Raw genomic sequence first — 16,573 nt, 5'->3', positions numbered from 1 at the left:
TACCTCATTCATGAGAGCTTGAAAGGTGGAGGGAGCATTGGATAAGCCTAATGGCATAACCATAAACTCGTAGTAGCCATCATGAGTACGGAAAGCGGTTTTGTGAATGTCTTCCTCACACATTCCGATTTGATGGTATCCCGAATGGAGGTCAAGCTTGGTGAAGAAACGAGCACCATGTAACTCATCAAGAAGTTCATCAACTACCGGTATAGGAAAGCGATCCTTTACGGTGGCTTTGTTAAGCTCACAATAATCGACACAAAATCGCCATGATCCTTCCTTCTTGCGGACCAATAAAACGGGTGATGAAAATGGGCTGCGGCTCCTCCGAATAAGACCATGAGTGAGCATTTCATCAACTTGGGCCTCAAGCTTGGCTTTTTAGGAGTGTGGGTAACGGTAGGGCCGAACATTGATTGGGCCGGACCCGGGCAGGAGGGGTATTTTGTGGTCAATTAGGCGGGCTGGGGGAAGTTAAGTGGGTGTGGAGAACAACTCATGGAATTGGGCCAGAAGATGGTCAATTTCTGGTGGATGGGCCGTATAGTGTGTGATTGTTAGGCTGGGTGTAGAGAGAGGTGTGTCTAATTGTTGTTGTGCAATCAAGGCCATGAAGGAGGAATGGTCAACAGGGGTGTTGTTCTGACGAACACCTTGAAGAACATGACAAGTTCCATGAGCCATGAGCATCATTACTTTATCTTTGAAATGCCAACCCAACAAACCCAATGCGTCAAACCATTCTGCACCCAAAACTAAGTCACAACCAGGCAGATCAAGGAGGAATGAAGTATGTAGTGTATAGGTTTGGATACGGAATGTGACATCGAGGGTCTTACCAGCTGGCCGTACGATGTGTCCTATGGCCGACGTAAAACACGACTCCTCAGCGGCACCAATCCGAAGGCCGAGGCGATTGGCAATAGCAGGGTCAAGGAAATTCATTACAGCACCACAATTGATAAACACATAAATTAGGTAATTATTGATAAAGCCTTGGAAACGCATCATCTCCTTGAAAAATGAGTTGGTGATGGCATGTAGAGGAACCACGTCCATGTCGGAATCGGACACGTTGGTTTCCGGTGGAGGATATACCGTCTCTCTCTTTGGTAATGGCGTTTCCAATAAGGCCAGGACGGGGTTCCGACAAACATGTTTATCATGCCACTTTTCATCGAATGAGTAGCAGAGGTCAAGTGCTCGGCGGGCACGGTGGTCATTGTCAGCCCAACGACGGGTAGGAATCTCAGGCCTCGTAGAGGTGCGGTGTGTTCATGTGGTGGGCAGTTGTTGGGTGGGTGTTTGGGCTGTAGTACTAGGTGTAGGGTGTGATGAGTAAGTGGGGGACCTCCCAAAATGTTGCCATGAGGAGGAGCGGTTTTTCCGAGAAGAGCGGATATCTGCCAATTTCCTTTCATAGCAACGGGCCATACACTGTGCAGAGGATAAGGTACGAGGCTGCATCACATCGACGTTGTACCGGAGCTCCGGCTTTAACCCACCAATAAAAATTAGCAACAAGTCCGCGTCCGACCAATCCGGAATCCGACAAGATAGAGATGTGAATTCCGCGATGAATGCGTCGACTGTGAAAGTTTGGGGAAGGTGAGATATGGTGGCTTTGAAATCGGAGGCGTTACACGCTCCAAAGTGATCCAAAAACTCATGCTCGAATGTTGCCCATGTGGCGTTTGGATGACGGTGCTCAAACGCGTTCATCCAGAGGGAGGTTTCCGGGCCAAAGTGAGAAGCGATTGTGGAGATGCACTCATGGACCGAGATGCGTTGCTGGCGGAGGTACCGCTCAGCCATAGCGAACCACCCGACAACGTCATTGCCCTGAAAGCGTGACAGCTCAACCTTTGGTAGCCGAAAGATTGGGGGGTCTTGTTGGTGTAGAGGCGGGGGAAAATAATTGGGAAAAGGCTGGTGAAATGGTTGAGAAAAGGCTGTTGGTTGGGATGTAGCGGGTGGGATATTTGAGTAAGTCGATAGGGTTGAGTATGTGAGGTTGGGGCTATAGCTCGGCCCGGCGCCGGGAGCCATGGTTCGAGTAGCCCATGATGATAGTGGTGGCATAGACCCAAACGCAGGAAAGGACAAGGCCATGGTGTTGTGAGTGAAGGGTGTGCTGGGATGTTCAGTTTGGATAGCGGAAGTAAGAGGAGAGGTATGGAGTTGGTATGTGGTTGCAGAAAGCGGCGGCGGCGTCGGTTCAAGCCTGTTGAGCAGTGGCTGCTGAAATGTTGTTTGTTGTTGTGCCATGTGAGTGAGCCTTTAGTTGATGGCGTCAACAGAGCCATGTAAATCATCGTGTTGAGTTTAAAGAATCTCAACCGAAGAGTGAAGCATATTGAGGGAAGAATCAGTAGCCATGTTGGTCGGAGGGGGAAGGGTTTGGTGAAGTGGTGGTGAAGAAGGGGGCAGAAGAGGAGTGGGGGTGGTTGTGGCCGGCGTTGTGGTGACCAGCGGAGTTGGTGGGGGTGGAGTGCGGGTATGGTAATTTGAGGAAATTTGGAGGCCTCGTATGGAGATCTCTAATACCAGATGATAGACTACACTAAAACTAAGAGAGAAATAAAATGAATTCCATCTTTGGCAGAGCCAAGAACTCGACTCGTGGTACATGACCACCTACGCATCAGTCCAAGGATAACAGCTTGAAACTAACATTGGGCCTAATGGATGTACATAGGATTGGGTCATTACTCTGGGTTGATCCAAGGAGTGCAGAAGTGGTCTTATCAGAGTTACTCCTCTTTGTATACTGACTGAAAGCATGATCTTGAAACAATTGGAAGGCCATTTTTGAGGGAGAAGTTGGGATGAACATGATCGAGAGGCACCGTCTCCTGGTCAGTTTTTTGTTTGTGATGATGTTGCAAACATAATGTGTAAGTGTGTTTGAGCAAAATGTGTTCGAGGGTATGTTACAAAAATGAATGAGGCATGAGAATTCGGATTCTTGAAAGGACTGAGACAGAACTGCTGAGCCTACTATATATAAGGGAGATTGTGAAATATGTCAGAGTCAACTGAGCATGAGGCAACCATGCATATGGCTACCCTATCGATGGAAGTGTTTTTTCCTTATTATATTCCAAAGCCACCTTATTTTTAGCTACTTCCATGTCATATTTGGGTTAATCTACTATACATCAATGTATGTTATATATCCCACATCCAACGGTTGATAGGTGTTAATTAAAACGTCTATAATAAACCCTGTAAAACATCATCGTTAGTATAGAATAAGCAGGGATCGTTCTTTCCGGGGAATTAAAGGGAACTCTAAACTTTTAGTGTTAACAAATAATGGGGGTTTGAGATTGATTATTAACTACTAAAATAAAACCTAAATTATTATTTACATGATCGATCTCTCTTTAACAAACTTAAACCAAATTTATCATTACACCACATAATTACAAATTCGAACATATCATGCATTCGAATTTGACTAATCACATACTTTTTAGACACCAATACAATTAGAGTCTTAGGGGATCATCTAATCATGTAAGATTTCAATTAACATTTAAATTGACTTAGGGCCTAATCTAAATTTGCATGCAATCGTATTCAATAACACTTAGAGTATGAATCAAACAAGATTACATTTAAGCACCAAATCTTTGTTGGAGACATGTTTCATGTGTGGCGTCACCCACCATGGTTTCACAAGCAAATTTCCAGAATTTTTACCACTTTTAAACAACACAAACTGAACCTACTAAGGGCATGATTCGATTTGTGTCAATATGTGTCATGACCCCAAAATTTCGAGTATGAAACTCAAATTTCGAAGTCATGAAAAACTCTAAAACAATCTCAATAAATCGAAATCATTTTAATGTCACAGCGGATCATTTCTGAGTTTAAAATACAACTCAGTCAAACCGATTATTACAAACCAAATTTATAATTCGACATTATAACAAATGGAAATATATAAATCCTCACAAAATCCTCACAAAAATCAATACAAAATCCTCATCACAAGGTGGAAATAAACAACTTCGAGTCCTCAGAGTGGTCCGTCAATTTTCGCTAATCCACACCTGTGGAATTATCACATACACCATCGAATAGGTGTACCGGGATTGTAAACACAAACCCGGTAAGCTTTGCAGCTCGTATGAGTAAAACAACAATATAACTCGTATAACAAGATATACGAAACTCCACAAAACATCAATCATAAATGCACTCATGAGTCATTAGACGGCCCATCTGGTTGTCTAATAAAATGAAAATGTATATGCTCATGAGAAATTAGGCAACCCCTTTGTTTACCCAAATGCATTTATAATACGGGTACTCATGAGCGCTGATACACCTCTGTTACTCCTCATGTAGTACGCCGCCGACATTGGACAACCTCCCGTTACCCAATATCAAAAATAATATGGGTACTCATAAGACGATAACCCATATGTTACCTCTTATGCAGTACCCCGGCAGACAAACTAGAGCTCTAACTGTATCGTAACTTTCGCCCGGCCAAAGGCTAGGTTCCGACATGCCAACACATCCGAAGACTGGTCCGAAGACATAAACACGTCCGAAGACAAAAACACGTCCGAAGACAATAACACATCCGAAGACATAAACACGTCCGAAGAAAAAAAACGTTTTAACCAACTCCATGGTAAACCACATACAATAATCATCGCATTATATTGTACAAATCGAATCAATATGTTTAATACATAAATCTCGTCACCAAAATAACTTATTCGCAACGAAATCATGACAGTATATAATATAGCAAACTATATATATGTACCTATTTACCATTTATACAAATACACATTCCACTATATCATATACTTGTCATATTTCATCCTTTAAAATTCAGCATAATCCCAAATCTCCGCAAGGGTATATTCGTAAATGTGAGATTTTACTCACCTTATAATCTCGAGCGTAATTCCACGATTCCGAAGGTAATTCCTTTACTTGAATTATCGATCACCTTGAAAAGATAAGAAATGAATTTAGAATTGTTACGTAAACCTTAAATGCCGAAACAGTAATAATATTTTACAGCTCAGCAATTTCTGGTTTTACGAAATTATTGTTCATGGAGTTACTACTCACGTATTACTATACAAATACATATCAATCACGTATTCTTGTACGAGTACATACTGTTTATGTATTTCTGCATGTATGCATACTATTCAATCGTAAATATTGTCTCAGTAAATAAAGATTACTAATTTACCCTTCCAAAATTACTTTTATATTTACTGTACGTAATTTATATTTACAATTACTGTACGTAAAAGAAATTTACATTTACTGTACGTAAATCACTTTTACTTTTACCGCACGTAAAAATAAATTTTAAAAATTTACTGTTTTGAAAACACTATTCACACGCTACCGCACGTGGCACTCACGCGCTAGTGGCAGCGCGTGGGGCCCACACGCCTCTCCTAAAACCGGCGCGTGGCTCACCACCGCCACCCCCAAATCACTCCTTTCCTTCTCCTCCACCCCTACATGGTCCAAGGCCGCCACCAAACTTCCTCACGCACTCACACGCGCCACCTAAGGCGGCGGTGTTCACCACTCCACCTCCTCCTCCGATCCTCTCCAAATCTTCCTCAAACAATCCCAAAAATCATCCACAAACATCACAATCATCGAATTTAACGCAACCTTACCTAGATGGCCCCCTAGACTGACCAAAGACCGCCGCACTCGCCGTCGCAAGGTCTCGGATTCGAGAGAAGAAGATCGCTGGCGTCGCCGCTCGAAATGAGTCTCACCGTGGGTCGATTCGCGTCGAGGAGGAGGAGTGAGAGCTCATTGTGGTGGCTCCGAGCTCCTGCGATGCCGGAAACGTCGGAATTGGTGAACCCGAGGTCGAGCTCCGTCGGCGCTTCTCGATCTCCGCTTGGGGTGCGTCGCCATCACAACCGGTCGATGCGTCGTGGCCGTGCGGTCTCAATGACACCAGCGGTGTCGAGCACGGAGGCCGGTGGAGGGAGATCACCGGCGTAGGAGGTGAGGATCGGGGAGAGAGAGAGGTGAGGGAGGCGGGGGTGAGGGGGAGAGAAAGGGTTTCCGAAAATGGAAACCCTAATCTCCAAAACTTCCTTTTTATACTCGTTTCCAAAATCAGAAACTAACTACCGATGTTAATAACTTTCACGTCTGACGTCTGATTCGAACGCGTGACATATCCACGAACTCGTATTGATGAGCTCTACAATTTTCATGAAGGAAGTTTTCACAAACAGGTGAAGGAGTAAAAGTCGATTCTCACGTCACGAAAACGTAACGTTTTTCTAAAACAAAGTTCCGATAACGTTTCCGTTTTCAATTTACAACGTCGCAAACAACGAAATGTCGTTTAATGAATTTCACAAACTTTATAAATTTAAATCAACCCAATAAATTGTTCCGAAAAATCGGGTTATTACAATCTACCCCCCTTAAAGGAATTTCGTCCTGAAATTCAAGTTCTTCACTCAACAAACAATTGTGGATATCTTGTCTTCATATCCGACTCTAGTTCCCAAGATGCATCACCCTCATCATGATGGCTCCACAATACCTTGACTATGTCTACTTCTTTCCTCCAAAGCTTCTTTGTGGATCTATCCAGAATACGAACTGGCTCAACAACAAATGTGGCATTTTCCTTCACCTCAATGGTGCTATGATCGATCACATGCGACTCATCTGGTACATACTTCCTCAACATGGAAATATGGAAGACGTTGTGAACGCCTGACATGCTAGTAGGCAAGGTTAGTCGATATGGTAGTTATCCTACCTTCTCGAGAATCTCAAAGGGTCCAACATACCTCGGAGCCAACTTTCCTTTCTTGTCAAGTCTCACTACACCCCTCATAGGTGAAACTTTTAAGGATTTTCTCTGTGGTTTCCTAAACCGTCTCTGGACATATCAGTGCTTCATCACCTACTTCGGCCTAACAGATAGGTGATCGACATGGTCTACCATAAAGAGCCTCATAAGGTGTCATGCCGATGCTAGAATGGTAACTGTTGTTGTAGGCAAACTCAATCAATCTCAAATGATCCTCCCAGCTACTTTTAAAATCCAGCACACAAACTCTCAACATATCTTCCATCACCTGATTCACCATTTATGTATGTCTATCAGTCTGAGGATGAAAAGCAGTACTCATATCCAAGGTAGTATCCATAGCCTTCTGCAAACCACCCCAGAACGTCGACGTGAAACATGCATTACGATCAGAAATAATAGAAACTGGAGCTCCATGAAGTCTCATTATCTCATCCACATATAGTTTCCTTAGCACGTCCACTGAGTACTTCATCGACACTTGAAGAAAATGTGCCGACTTGGTCACCAGATCGACAATCACCCATATAGCATCATGACCCTTCTTGGATCTAGGCAGTCCAGTCACAAAATCCATAGATATCTGCTCCCACTTCCAAAGAGGAATGGTCAATGGCTTCAACATGCCAGCTGATCGTTGATGTTCTGCTTTTACTTGCTGACACATAAGACACTTCGATACAAACTCCGCTACATCTTTCTTCATCCCATTCCACCAGAATTGTCTGCATATGTCCTTGTACATCTTGGTGTTCCCTGGATGAACGGTATAACAAGATCGATGTGCCGTACGTTGGACCTCCTCCTTGAGATCATCACAATCTGGGACACACAATCTTGCCCCAAACCTCAACCCTCCATCGGGTCCAAATCTCCACTCAGAAGGACATTCATCAAGTGTATCTACTACAAGGTCTGCCAACTTAGCTTGTGAGAATTTATCTTGTGCTTGACCCTGTATGATCCTTGAGATTAATGTAGGTTGTACCGAAACACTACCAAGAAATACCTTTGGTTCTCCTCCCGATGGTACCAAGTCAAACTCTGATGCAGTTTCGAGCATAAACCATTCTTGAACCATAAGAGAAGCTATCACACCTCTCGGTTTCCTGCTCAAGGCATCGGCCACCACATTTGCTTTCCCTGGGTGATACTCCAATGTGAAGTCGTAATCCTTGAGGAGTTCCATCTATCTCCTCCGCCTCATATTCAATTCCTTCTGTGAGAATTGATACTTCAAACTCTTATGATCAGAAAATAGTTGAAATTTCTCACCATACAAGTAATGCCTCCAAATCTTTAACGCAAAGACAACTGCTAGAGATCGCTGCAGTTGTCTAGAGATCGCTGATCGTGAGTGGGGTAGTTCTTCTCATGGATCTTTAACTGTCTAAAGCCATATACAACAACTCCTCCATGCTGCATTAACACACATCCCAAGCCTTGGAGCGAAGCATCACTGTAAATGACATAACCGCCCCCACTCGAAGGAATCATCAACACTGGAGCTGTGGTCAAACTGGTCTTTAGTTTGTTGAATGCTTCCTCACATGCTTCTGTCCACAAAAACGGAGCATCTTTCTTGGTCAACTTGGTCAATGACGATGCAATACTAGAAATCCTTCGATAAACCTCCTATAGTAACCTGCCAAACCCAGGAAACTACGAATCTCTGTGGGGTTCTTTGGACGACTCCAACTCTTTACTACCTCCACTTTTGACGGGTCTACTAGTACTCCATCTTTTGAGACGACATGACCAAGGAACTTGACCTCATCTTTCTAGAACTCACACTTCTCGAGTTTGGCGTACAATCTTGCTTCCTTTAAGGTCTGCAACACCGTTCTCAGATGCACCATATGTTCTTCTTGAGACTTGGAGTATATAAGGATGTCATCCACAAACACCATAAAAAACTCATCCAAGTACGGGCTAAAGACTTGGTTCATTAAACTCATAAAGACAGCTGGTGCATTTGTTAGACCAAAGGACTACAAACTCATAGTGTCCATACCGGGTCCTGAAGGCTGTCTTCAATATATCTTCTTCCTTCACCCTGAGTTGATGATAATAGGATCTCAAATCAATCTTAAAGAACACCGTAGCTCCTTTAAGCTGATTGAACAAATTATCAATCATAGGCAAGGGGTACCTATTCTTGATGGTCACATTGTTCAGTTCTCTGTAGTCTACACATAACCGAAGAGAACCATCTTTCTTTTTCACGAACATAACCGGCGCTCCCCAAGGTGAAACACTAGATCTAATGAACCCTTGGTCCAATAGTTCATCGATCTGCACCTTCAACTCTTTAAGTTCGCTTTGTCCCATTCTATATGGCGCCTTTGACACAGGTGTCGTACCAGATACCACATCAATGCAGAAATCTACAACTCTTCGAGGAGGTAACCCTGGTATCTCTTGGAACACCTCACTATACTCAGATACTACCACAAGGTTTGAAATGGTTACTTTCTGATCTACCGATTCCACATGTGCCAGAACTCTTGTTCTCATGGCATTATCTGACTTGAGGCAACGATAACGAATCACTGGTTCCCCAAGTCTATGAAAGTACACCACCATGTCAAAACAATTAATCACCGCGTGCTGCGGCCTCAACCAATCAATTCCTAGGATCACATCATAGGTGTGGTTCGGAATCACTATCAACGAAGCAGAGAACTCTCTACTTCCAATCACAATAGGACAAGCCTTGCAGATGTGATGCTCCCGTGTCAAACAATACTCTAGCAAGGTAGTCAAAAATAGATAAGGTATCTTCCACTCTTGTGTCTCGCTGGCCCACTGCAAACACCCTAGCTTGGCCCGCTGGTAACTGTCTCAGCTGACGTTCATGTCTACCCTGAGGGGGTCGGGTACAGTCTCTAGCCATATGTCCCACTTTTCCGCACCTGTAACAGCCTGCTCTCTTTGGTTTCGGGCATGTTGTGGCGTAGTGCCCCATTTCGTTGCAAACGAAACACCTCACTAATGCCATCGGTCTAACATGTGCAGTCCTAGCATATGGAGATGCTGCCTTCGCCAAAATCTGATAATAGGGTCTTGAACTCTTCCAAGATCCACCCTTCGGTCCTAAGGGACTGCTGCCTGAACTGATTGCCTTGCCTTTTCCTTTCATATCTCTATCTCTCACATCTCCTCCGCGAGTCTTATCTGCATGTTCACAAATTCATGGCAGTCTCACACATCAACTCCTTGGTAGATAGACAAAGCGCTGATATGATGGTCTTGTATTCTTGTTTAAGCCCCCGTAGAAACTTCTGGGCTAAGGAGGTTACACCCATTGGCCTGACATACCGGTACAATTGTGAAAAACGAGCATCATACTCTCTGACAGTCATATCCCCTTACACTAGCTCAAGGAACTCAATCTCTAAATTCTCCTACACTGTAGCTGGAAAGTACTTCTCTCGGAAGAGAACCGTTAAACCTCCCAGGTGAAGGTAGACACATCTACCGTCTGCCTCATACTCTTCCACCAATCTAGTGCATCATCTTTCAGAAAGAATGTAGCTATCTTTCCTCTTCTCTATCTCAGAGCACTCTATTATCTCAAAGTAAGTTTCCATGCTCTCGATCCAATGGTCAGCTACCATATGATCCAGGCCTCCATGAAATGACGGCACTGACAGACCACTGATGTCCTTGATCAGCTTTAGCACACGACCATCGTCTCTAACGACAACGGCAGGATCAACTTGTCCTTCCTGTGGAGCAGCCTCCTCATAAAGGTTCTCCACATTGCGGACTCGCCCTGCAGCCCCACCTCGGCCTCGGCCTCTCGCCCGTCCTCGGCCCTGTCCACGGCCCTTTTCCAAATTCATCACCTTCAAACAATTAAACACTTAGTCAATACATGTGAAGTCTCGAATCTGACAAAATAGATCCAACATATATTAATCATGAAATTTCAGAAGAAGGTGAATCATCGAAGTATCGTCACAATATTCCCTAGAGGACCAAACCTTAAGGCATGGCTCCTACAGTCTCGCGTACCCGGCGACATATCAATACAAAGAACATGTGATGGGGGCCCGCTGCAGTCGGGTCATCGCTCCTGGATGATATTGATAATCGCCAAATACGCACTTAGGCTCTGATACCAACTGTCACGACCCCAAAGTTTCGAGTATGAAACTCAAATTTCGAAGTCATGAAAACCTCTAAAACAATCTCAATAAATCGAAATCATTTTAATGTCACATCAGATCATTTATAATTCGACATTATAACAAATGGAAATGTATAAATCCTCACAAAATCCTCACAAAAATCCACACAAAATCCTCACCACAAGGTGGAAATAAACAACTTCGAGTCCTCAGAGTGGTTCGTCAATTTCCGCTAATCCACACCTGCGGAATTATCTCCTACACCATCGAATAGGTGCACCGGGATGGTAAACACAAACCCGGTAAGCTTTGCAGCTCGTATGAGTAAAACAACAATATAACTCGCATAACAATATATACGAAACTCCACAAAACATCAATCATAAATGCACTCATGAGTCATTAGACGGCCCATCTGGTTGTCTAATAAAACGAAAATGTATATGCTCATGAGAAATTAGTCAACCCCTATGTTTACCTAAATGCATTTATAATACGGGTACTCATGAGTGCTGGTACACCTCTGTTACCTCTCGTGTAGTACGCCGCCGACATCGGACAACCTCCCGTTACCCAATATCAAAAATAATATGGGTACTCATAAGCCGATAACCCATCTGTTACCTCTTATGCAGTACCCCGGCTGACAAACTAGAGCTCTAACTGTATTGTAACTTTCGCCCGGCCAAAGGCTAGGTTCCGACATGCCAACACGTCCGAAGACTGGTCTGAAGACATAAACACGTCCGAAGACAAAAACACGTCCGAAGACAACAACACGTCCAAAGACAATAACACGTCCGAAGACAGAAAGGTTTTAACCAACTCAATGTTAAACCACATACAATAATCATCGCATTATATTGTACAAATCGAATCAACATACTCAATACATAAATCTCGTCCCCAAAATAACTTATTCGCAATGAAATCATGACAGTAAATAATATAGCAAACTATATATATGTACATATTTACCATTTATACAAATACACATTGCAGTCTATCATATACTTGTCATATTTCATCCTTTAAAATTCAGCATAATCTTAAATCTCCACAAGGGTAGATTCGTAAATGTGAGATTTTACTCACCTTCTAATCTCGAGCGTAATTCCACGATTCCGAAGGTAATTCCTTTACTTGAATTATCGATCATCTTGAAAAGATAAGAAATGAATTTAGAATCGTTACGTAAACCTTAAATGCCGAAACAGTAATAATATTTTACTTCTCAACAATTTCTAGTTTTACGAAAATACTATTCACATATTTACTATTCATGTATTAATGTAAAAATACATATCAATCACGTATTTCTGTACGAGTACATATTGTTTACGTATTTCTGTACGTATGCATACTATTCAATCGTGATGCTCCCGTATCAAACAATACTCTAGCAAGGTAGTCAAAAATAGATAAGGTATCTTCCACTCTTGTGTCTCGCAGTCCCACTGCAAACACCCTAGCTTGGCCCGCTGGTAACTGTCTCAGCTGACGTTCCTGTCTATCCTGAGGGGGTGGGGTACAGTCTCTAGCCATATGTCTCACCCACACGCGCCGCCTAGGCGGCGGTGTCCACCACTCCACCTCCTCCTCCGATCCTCCCCAAATCTTCCTCAAACAATCTCAAAAATCATCCACAAACATCACAATCATCGAATTGAACGCAACCTTACCTATATGGCGCCCTAGAACGACCGAAGACCGCTGCACTCGCCGTCGCAAGGTCTCGGATTCGAGAGGAGGAGATCGCTCGTGTCGCCGCTCGAATTGAGTCTCACCGTGGGTCGATTCGCGTCGAGGAGGAGGAGGAGGGAGAGCTCTTTATGGTGGCTCCGAGCTCCTGCGATGCCGGCAACGTCGGAATTGGCGAACCCAAGGTCGAGCTCCGTCGGCGCTTCTCGATCTCCGCTTGGGGTGCGTCGCCGTCACCATCGGTCAATGCGTCGTGGCCGTGCGGTCTCAATAACACCGGCGGTGTCGAGCACAGAGGCCAGTGGAGGGAGATCGCCAGCGTGGGAGGTAAGGGTCGGGGAGAGAGAGCGATCGGGGAGAGAGAGAGGTGGGGGAGGCGGGGTGAGGAGAGAGAAAGGGTTTCTGAAAATGGAAACCCTAATCTCCAAAATTTTCTTTTTATACTCGTTTTCAAAATCGGAAACTAACTTCCGACGTTAATAACTTTCACGTCCGACGTCTGATTTGAATGTGTGATGCGTCCACGAACTCGTATCGATGAGCTCTACAATTTTCGTGAATGAAGTTTTCACAAACGAGCGACGGAGTAAAAGTTGATTCTCACGTCGCAAAAACGTAACGTTTTTCTAAAACAAAGTTCCGATAAAGTTTCCGTTTTCGATTTACAACGTCGCAAGCAACGAAATGTCGTTTAATGAATTTAACAAACTTTATAAATTTAAATCAACCCAATAAATTGTTCCGAAAAATGGGGTTATTACAATATGGTTGATGAATCTAGCACTCAAACACAATCTTAGAGACTGCATCCAAGCACTAAATTCATATGCACATATCTGAAAATTATCTAAAAGATGATTAGAACACAACAATAGAAATACAAACTCATTAATTATAGGAACCATCAATTCGGCAAAGATCCAAAAATCCAATAAAATAATCTGAAAATTTCAATTCGTAATACAAAATAATAATTCCACACAAACATCATGCTACAATCTTCATAGACAAAGTATTGTAAAAAATAAAAAACGACCAAACCCGTGGAGATGAGTTGCGAGAATCACACGTTGTATGAACCTTGGAGGTGTGTCTTCAATGGTGATTTCGGTGGAGATGGAATTTGTATATGAGAGATAATGGCTTGCTGTTTTGGTGAATGATGTTTGAGGTAGTATTTTGGCAAAGGTTTGGCTCTTGTATGCAAAGGAGAAGTGATCTTATTTGAGAGGTGAAGCCATGTATATATAGAGAAAAGAGGGAATGTAGGCTTGGTTTGAACTTGCATCTTTCTTCCTATTATAATGTCATGCTTTAATCTCTTAAATCATGACATGTTTTATTCCCTAAATCATGGCATGTTGTATTCCCTAAATCATGGTATGTTTTATTTCCTAAATCATGACATGTTTTATTCCCTAAATCATGTCATGTTTTATGCTTTTAATGATCATCTTCTATTTAATTGTTACATGACTTGCCTCCATCTCTTTTTCTTTAATTATCTCTTTAATCCAATCTGAAAATAAGAAAATAAAATCATAAGTAAGAAATAATTAGTTTCGAAACCTAACAAGAATTCCTAGTCAAACTAGGACTCTAGACTAATTATGTGTTTTTAATTCATGTAAGCACAAAAATGCATACAATACCACCCAAGACTCTTACTACGACTCAATGACTCAATAGTACAATAATAAAGGCTAAGCAAAGTACAAATTGAGGTAAAAACATGTTAAGAACGTCGCACAAAGTGCTCCTATCAACAGTTGACAGCGGATATTATTTTTCTGACCCCACTCACAAAACAATATCGACCGTTGGATGTGGGATGTATAACATACATTGATGTATACTAGAATTTTCCGTTATATTTTCATAAAAGCCGCAGACGGAGCTAGAGTAGTCGTCAAAGTGAACATTGTCAAAAGGGAATTCGAGGTCGGGCTTGAAAACTTCAGGAACAGCGTAGGTCTGGCGGTAAGCGTCGAAGGTTTCTCGTCGTTCGGGATCAATTAGGGTTTCGTATGCCGGTCGGATTTCTAAAAATGTCGCGGTGGCTTCTTCTTGTGACAGTCCGCATTGGGATGATCTGCATTTGTCCCAGTGGTACGTAAGGATTAGCTTTCTGTGAGCAGCCTTAATTTGTTCTTCTGAGCAGTTGGGTTCGAGGCCTAAGGTCTCGTAGTAGCAGACACGCTCTGTGCTCTTTACCGTAATAGCGATTAGAATAGTGCGTACTGCGTAGTATTTTGATTTTTTGTTTTGCGTGGGTGCGTAGCTGGCTTTATATGGAGATGCTTCTGCATAGTTCCCTAATTCTATCAGGAAAATCAAACGTGGATCCTACTTATTGACAAATACCTAATACAAAGAGGAATAGTATTTCCTCTGTTTATGTGGATATTGGTAGCCACCAGACCAGACGAAGAGCTACTCCTCTTTGTATTCTGACTGAAAGCATGATCTTGAAACAATTGGAAGGCCATTTTTGAGGGAGAAGTTGGGATGAACATGATCGAGAGGCACCGTCTCCTGGTCAGTTTTTTGTTTGTGATGATGTTGCAGACATAATATGTAAGTGTGTTTAAGCAAAATGTGTTCGAGGGTTTGTTACAAACATGAATGAGGCATGAGAATTCGGATTCTTGAAAAGACTGAGACAGAAATGCTGAGGCCTACTATATATAAGGGAGATTGTGAAATAAGTCAGAGTCAACTGAGCATGAGGCAACCATGCATATGGCTACCCTATCGATGGAAGTGTATTTTCCTTATTAATATTCCAAAGCCACCTTATTTTTTAGCTACTTCCATGTCATATTTCCTTAGATGTTAGTATTTTTCAAATTTTAAAAGTAAATGGGTAACACACCTCACTAGAAAAGAAATAAAATTACAAAAGCAACAATGCCTTTAAAAATGTGTGTATATATGATTTTGATAGGCGAATTTTCGTATGGCAACATACACATATAAATTAAGTGCGTGCTCATGACTGGTTTCTATGCATTTCAGAGTCCTTAATTAGCTAAGAGCATCGAAACTATGTCAATAACGATGGCCGTATGTTGGACACTACTACTGGCTCTAACTCTAAGCACAAGTCTCATTCCTGGAGCGCACCCTCTCTCAGATGCGGCAGTTTTGATTGCGTTTAAGTACAGCTTAACTGATCCGCTAAACGTGCTCATGACTTGGGATGACAGCCAACCCAACCCATGCAATTGGGATCACATCACCTGCAATGACGAGAATAGGGTAATTAGAATGACGTTAAGTCCCAGTCAACTTTCTGGAAATCTGATACCTGAACTTGGATCGCTTTCAGCTCTCGAGCAGATGATTCTTGATTATAATGAATTCTCAGGCACAATTCCATTTGAGCTTGGTAACTTGAGGGAACTCACGACTCTCAATATAAGAGGGAATGCATTATCAGGAAACATTCCTCCATCATTGGGTAACTTGCAAAAGCTTACGACCCTCGGTCTCGATTTCAACCAATTAACTGGGAAAATTCCTTCAGAAATTGGAACCCTTAAGAATCTCCGAATTGCAGCTTTTAACGACAACAGAGATCTATGTTATGATTTTCGGCCCACACCAGTATTTAGAGGCGATTACCCTCAATGCCAGTATATGTAATAGCTTGAAGGATGGACTCTGTAGCTAGCAGAGCTCTGAAATTTTACTTCTTTTGAATTTCCCATGTAATAAATGCCTTATTACTGGGCTCTTCTAATATATAGTATATAGTTCTATAACTCATGTAACCCTAAAACCCTAGCTAATTACACAATCATGCATATACCAGCTTTTCTGATAATGCATCTTATTCGCATGTCCATTTTTCAGTGTTTAGCTCGTATTATGTAGGTCC

The 16,573-nt window shown here is 42.5% G+C and overlaps 1 protein-coding gene across 1 annotated transcript; it reads left to right on the top strand.

Moving 5' to 3' along the window:
* The first annotated feature begins 15,750 nt into the window (after positions 1-15,750).
* LOC126803805 (leucine-rich repeat protein 1-like) lies at positions 15,751-16,338 on the top strand. The gene has a single exon (XM_050531540.1). The coding sequence runs from the start codon at positions 15,751-15,753 to the stop codon at positions 16,336-16,338; it is 588 nt and encodes a 195-aa protein (XP_050387497.1).
* The last annotated feature ends 235 nt before the right edge of the window (positions 16,339-16,573 follow it).

Source organism: Argentina anserina, chromosome 7 (genome assembly GCF_933775445.1).
Source record: "Argentina anserina chromosome 7, drPotAnse1.1, whole genome shotgun sequence".
NCBI lineage: Eukaryota > Viridiplantae > Streptophyta > Magnoliopsida > Rosales > Rosaceae > Argentina > Argentina anserina.
This window is presented reverse-complemented; position numbering and strand designations above follow the sequence as displayed.

What these genes read in the sequence shown, in the direction of transcription:
- LOC126803805 (XM_050531540.1), top strand. Translation starts at nt 15,751, where the DNA reads ATGGCCGTATGTTGGACACTACTACTGGCTCTAACTCTAAGCACAAGT.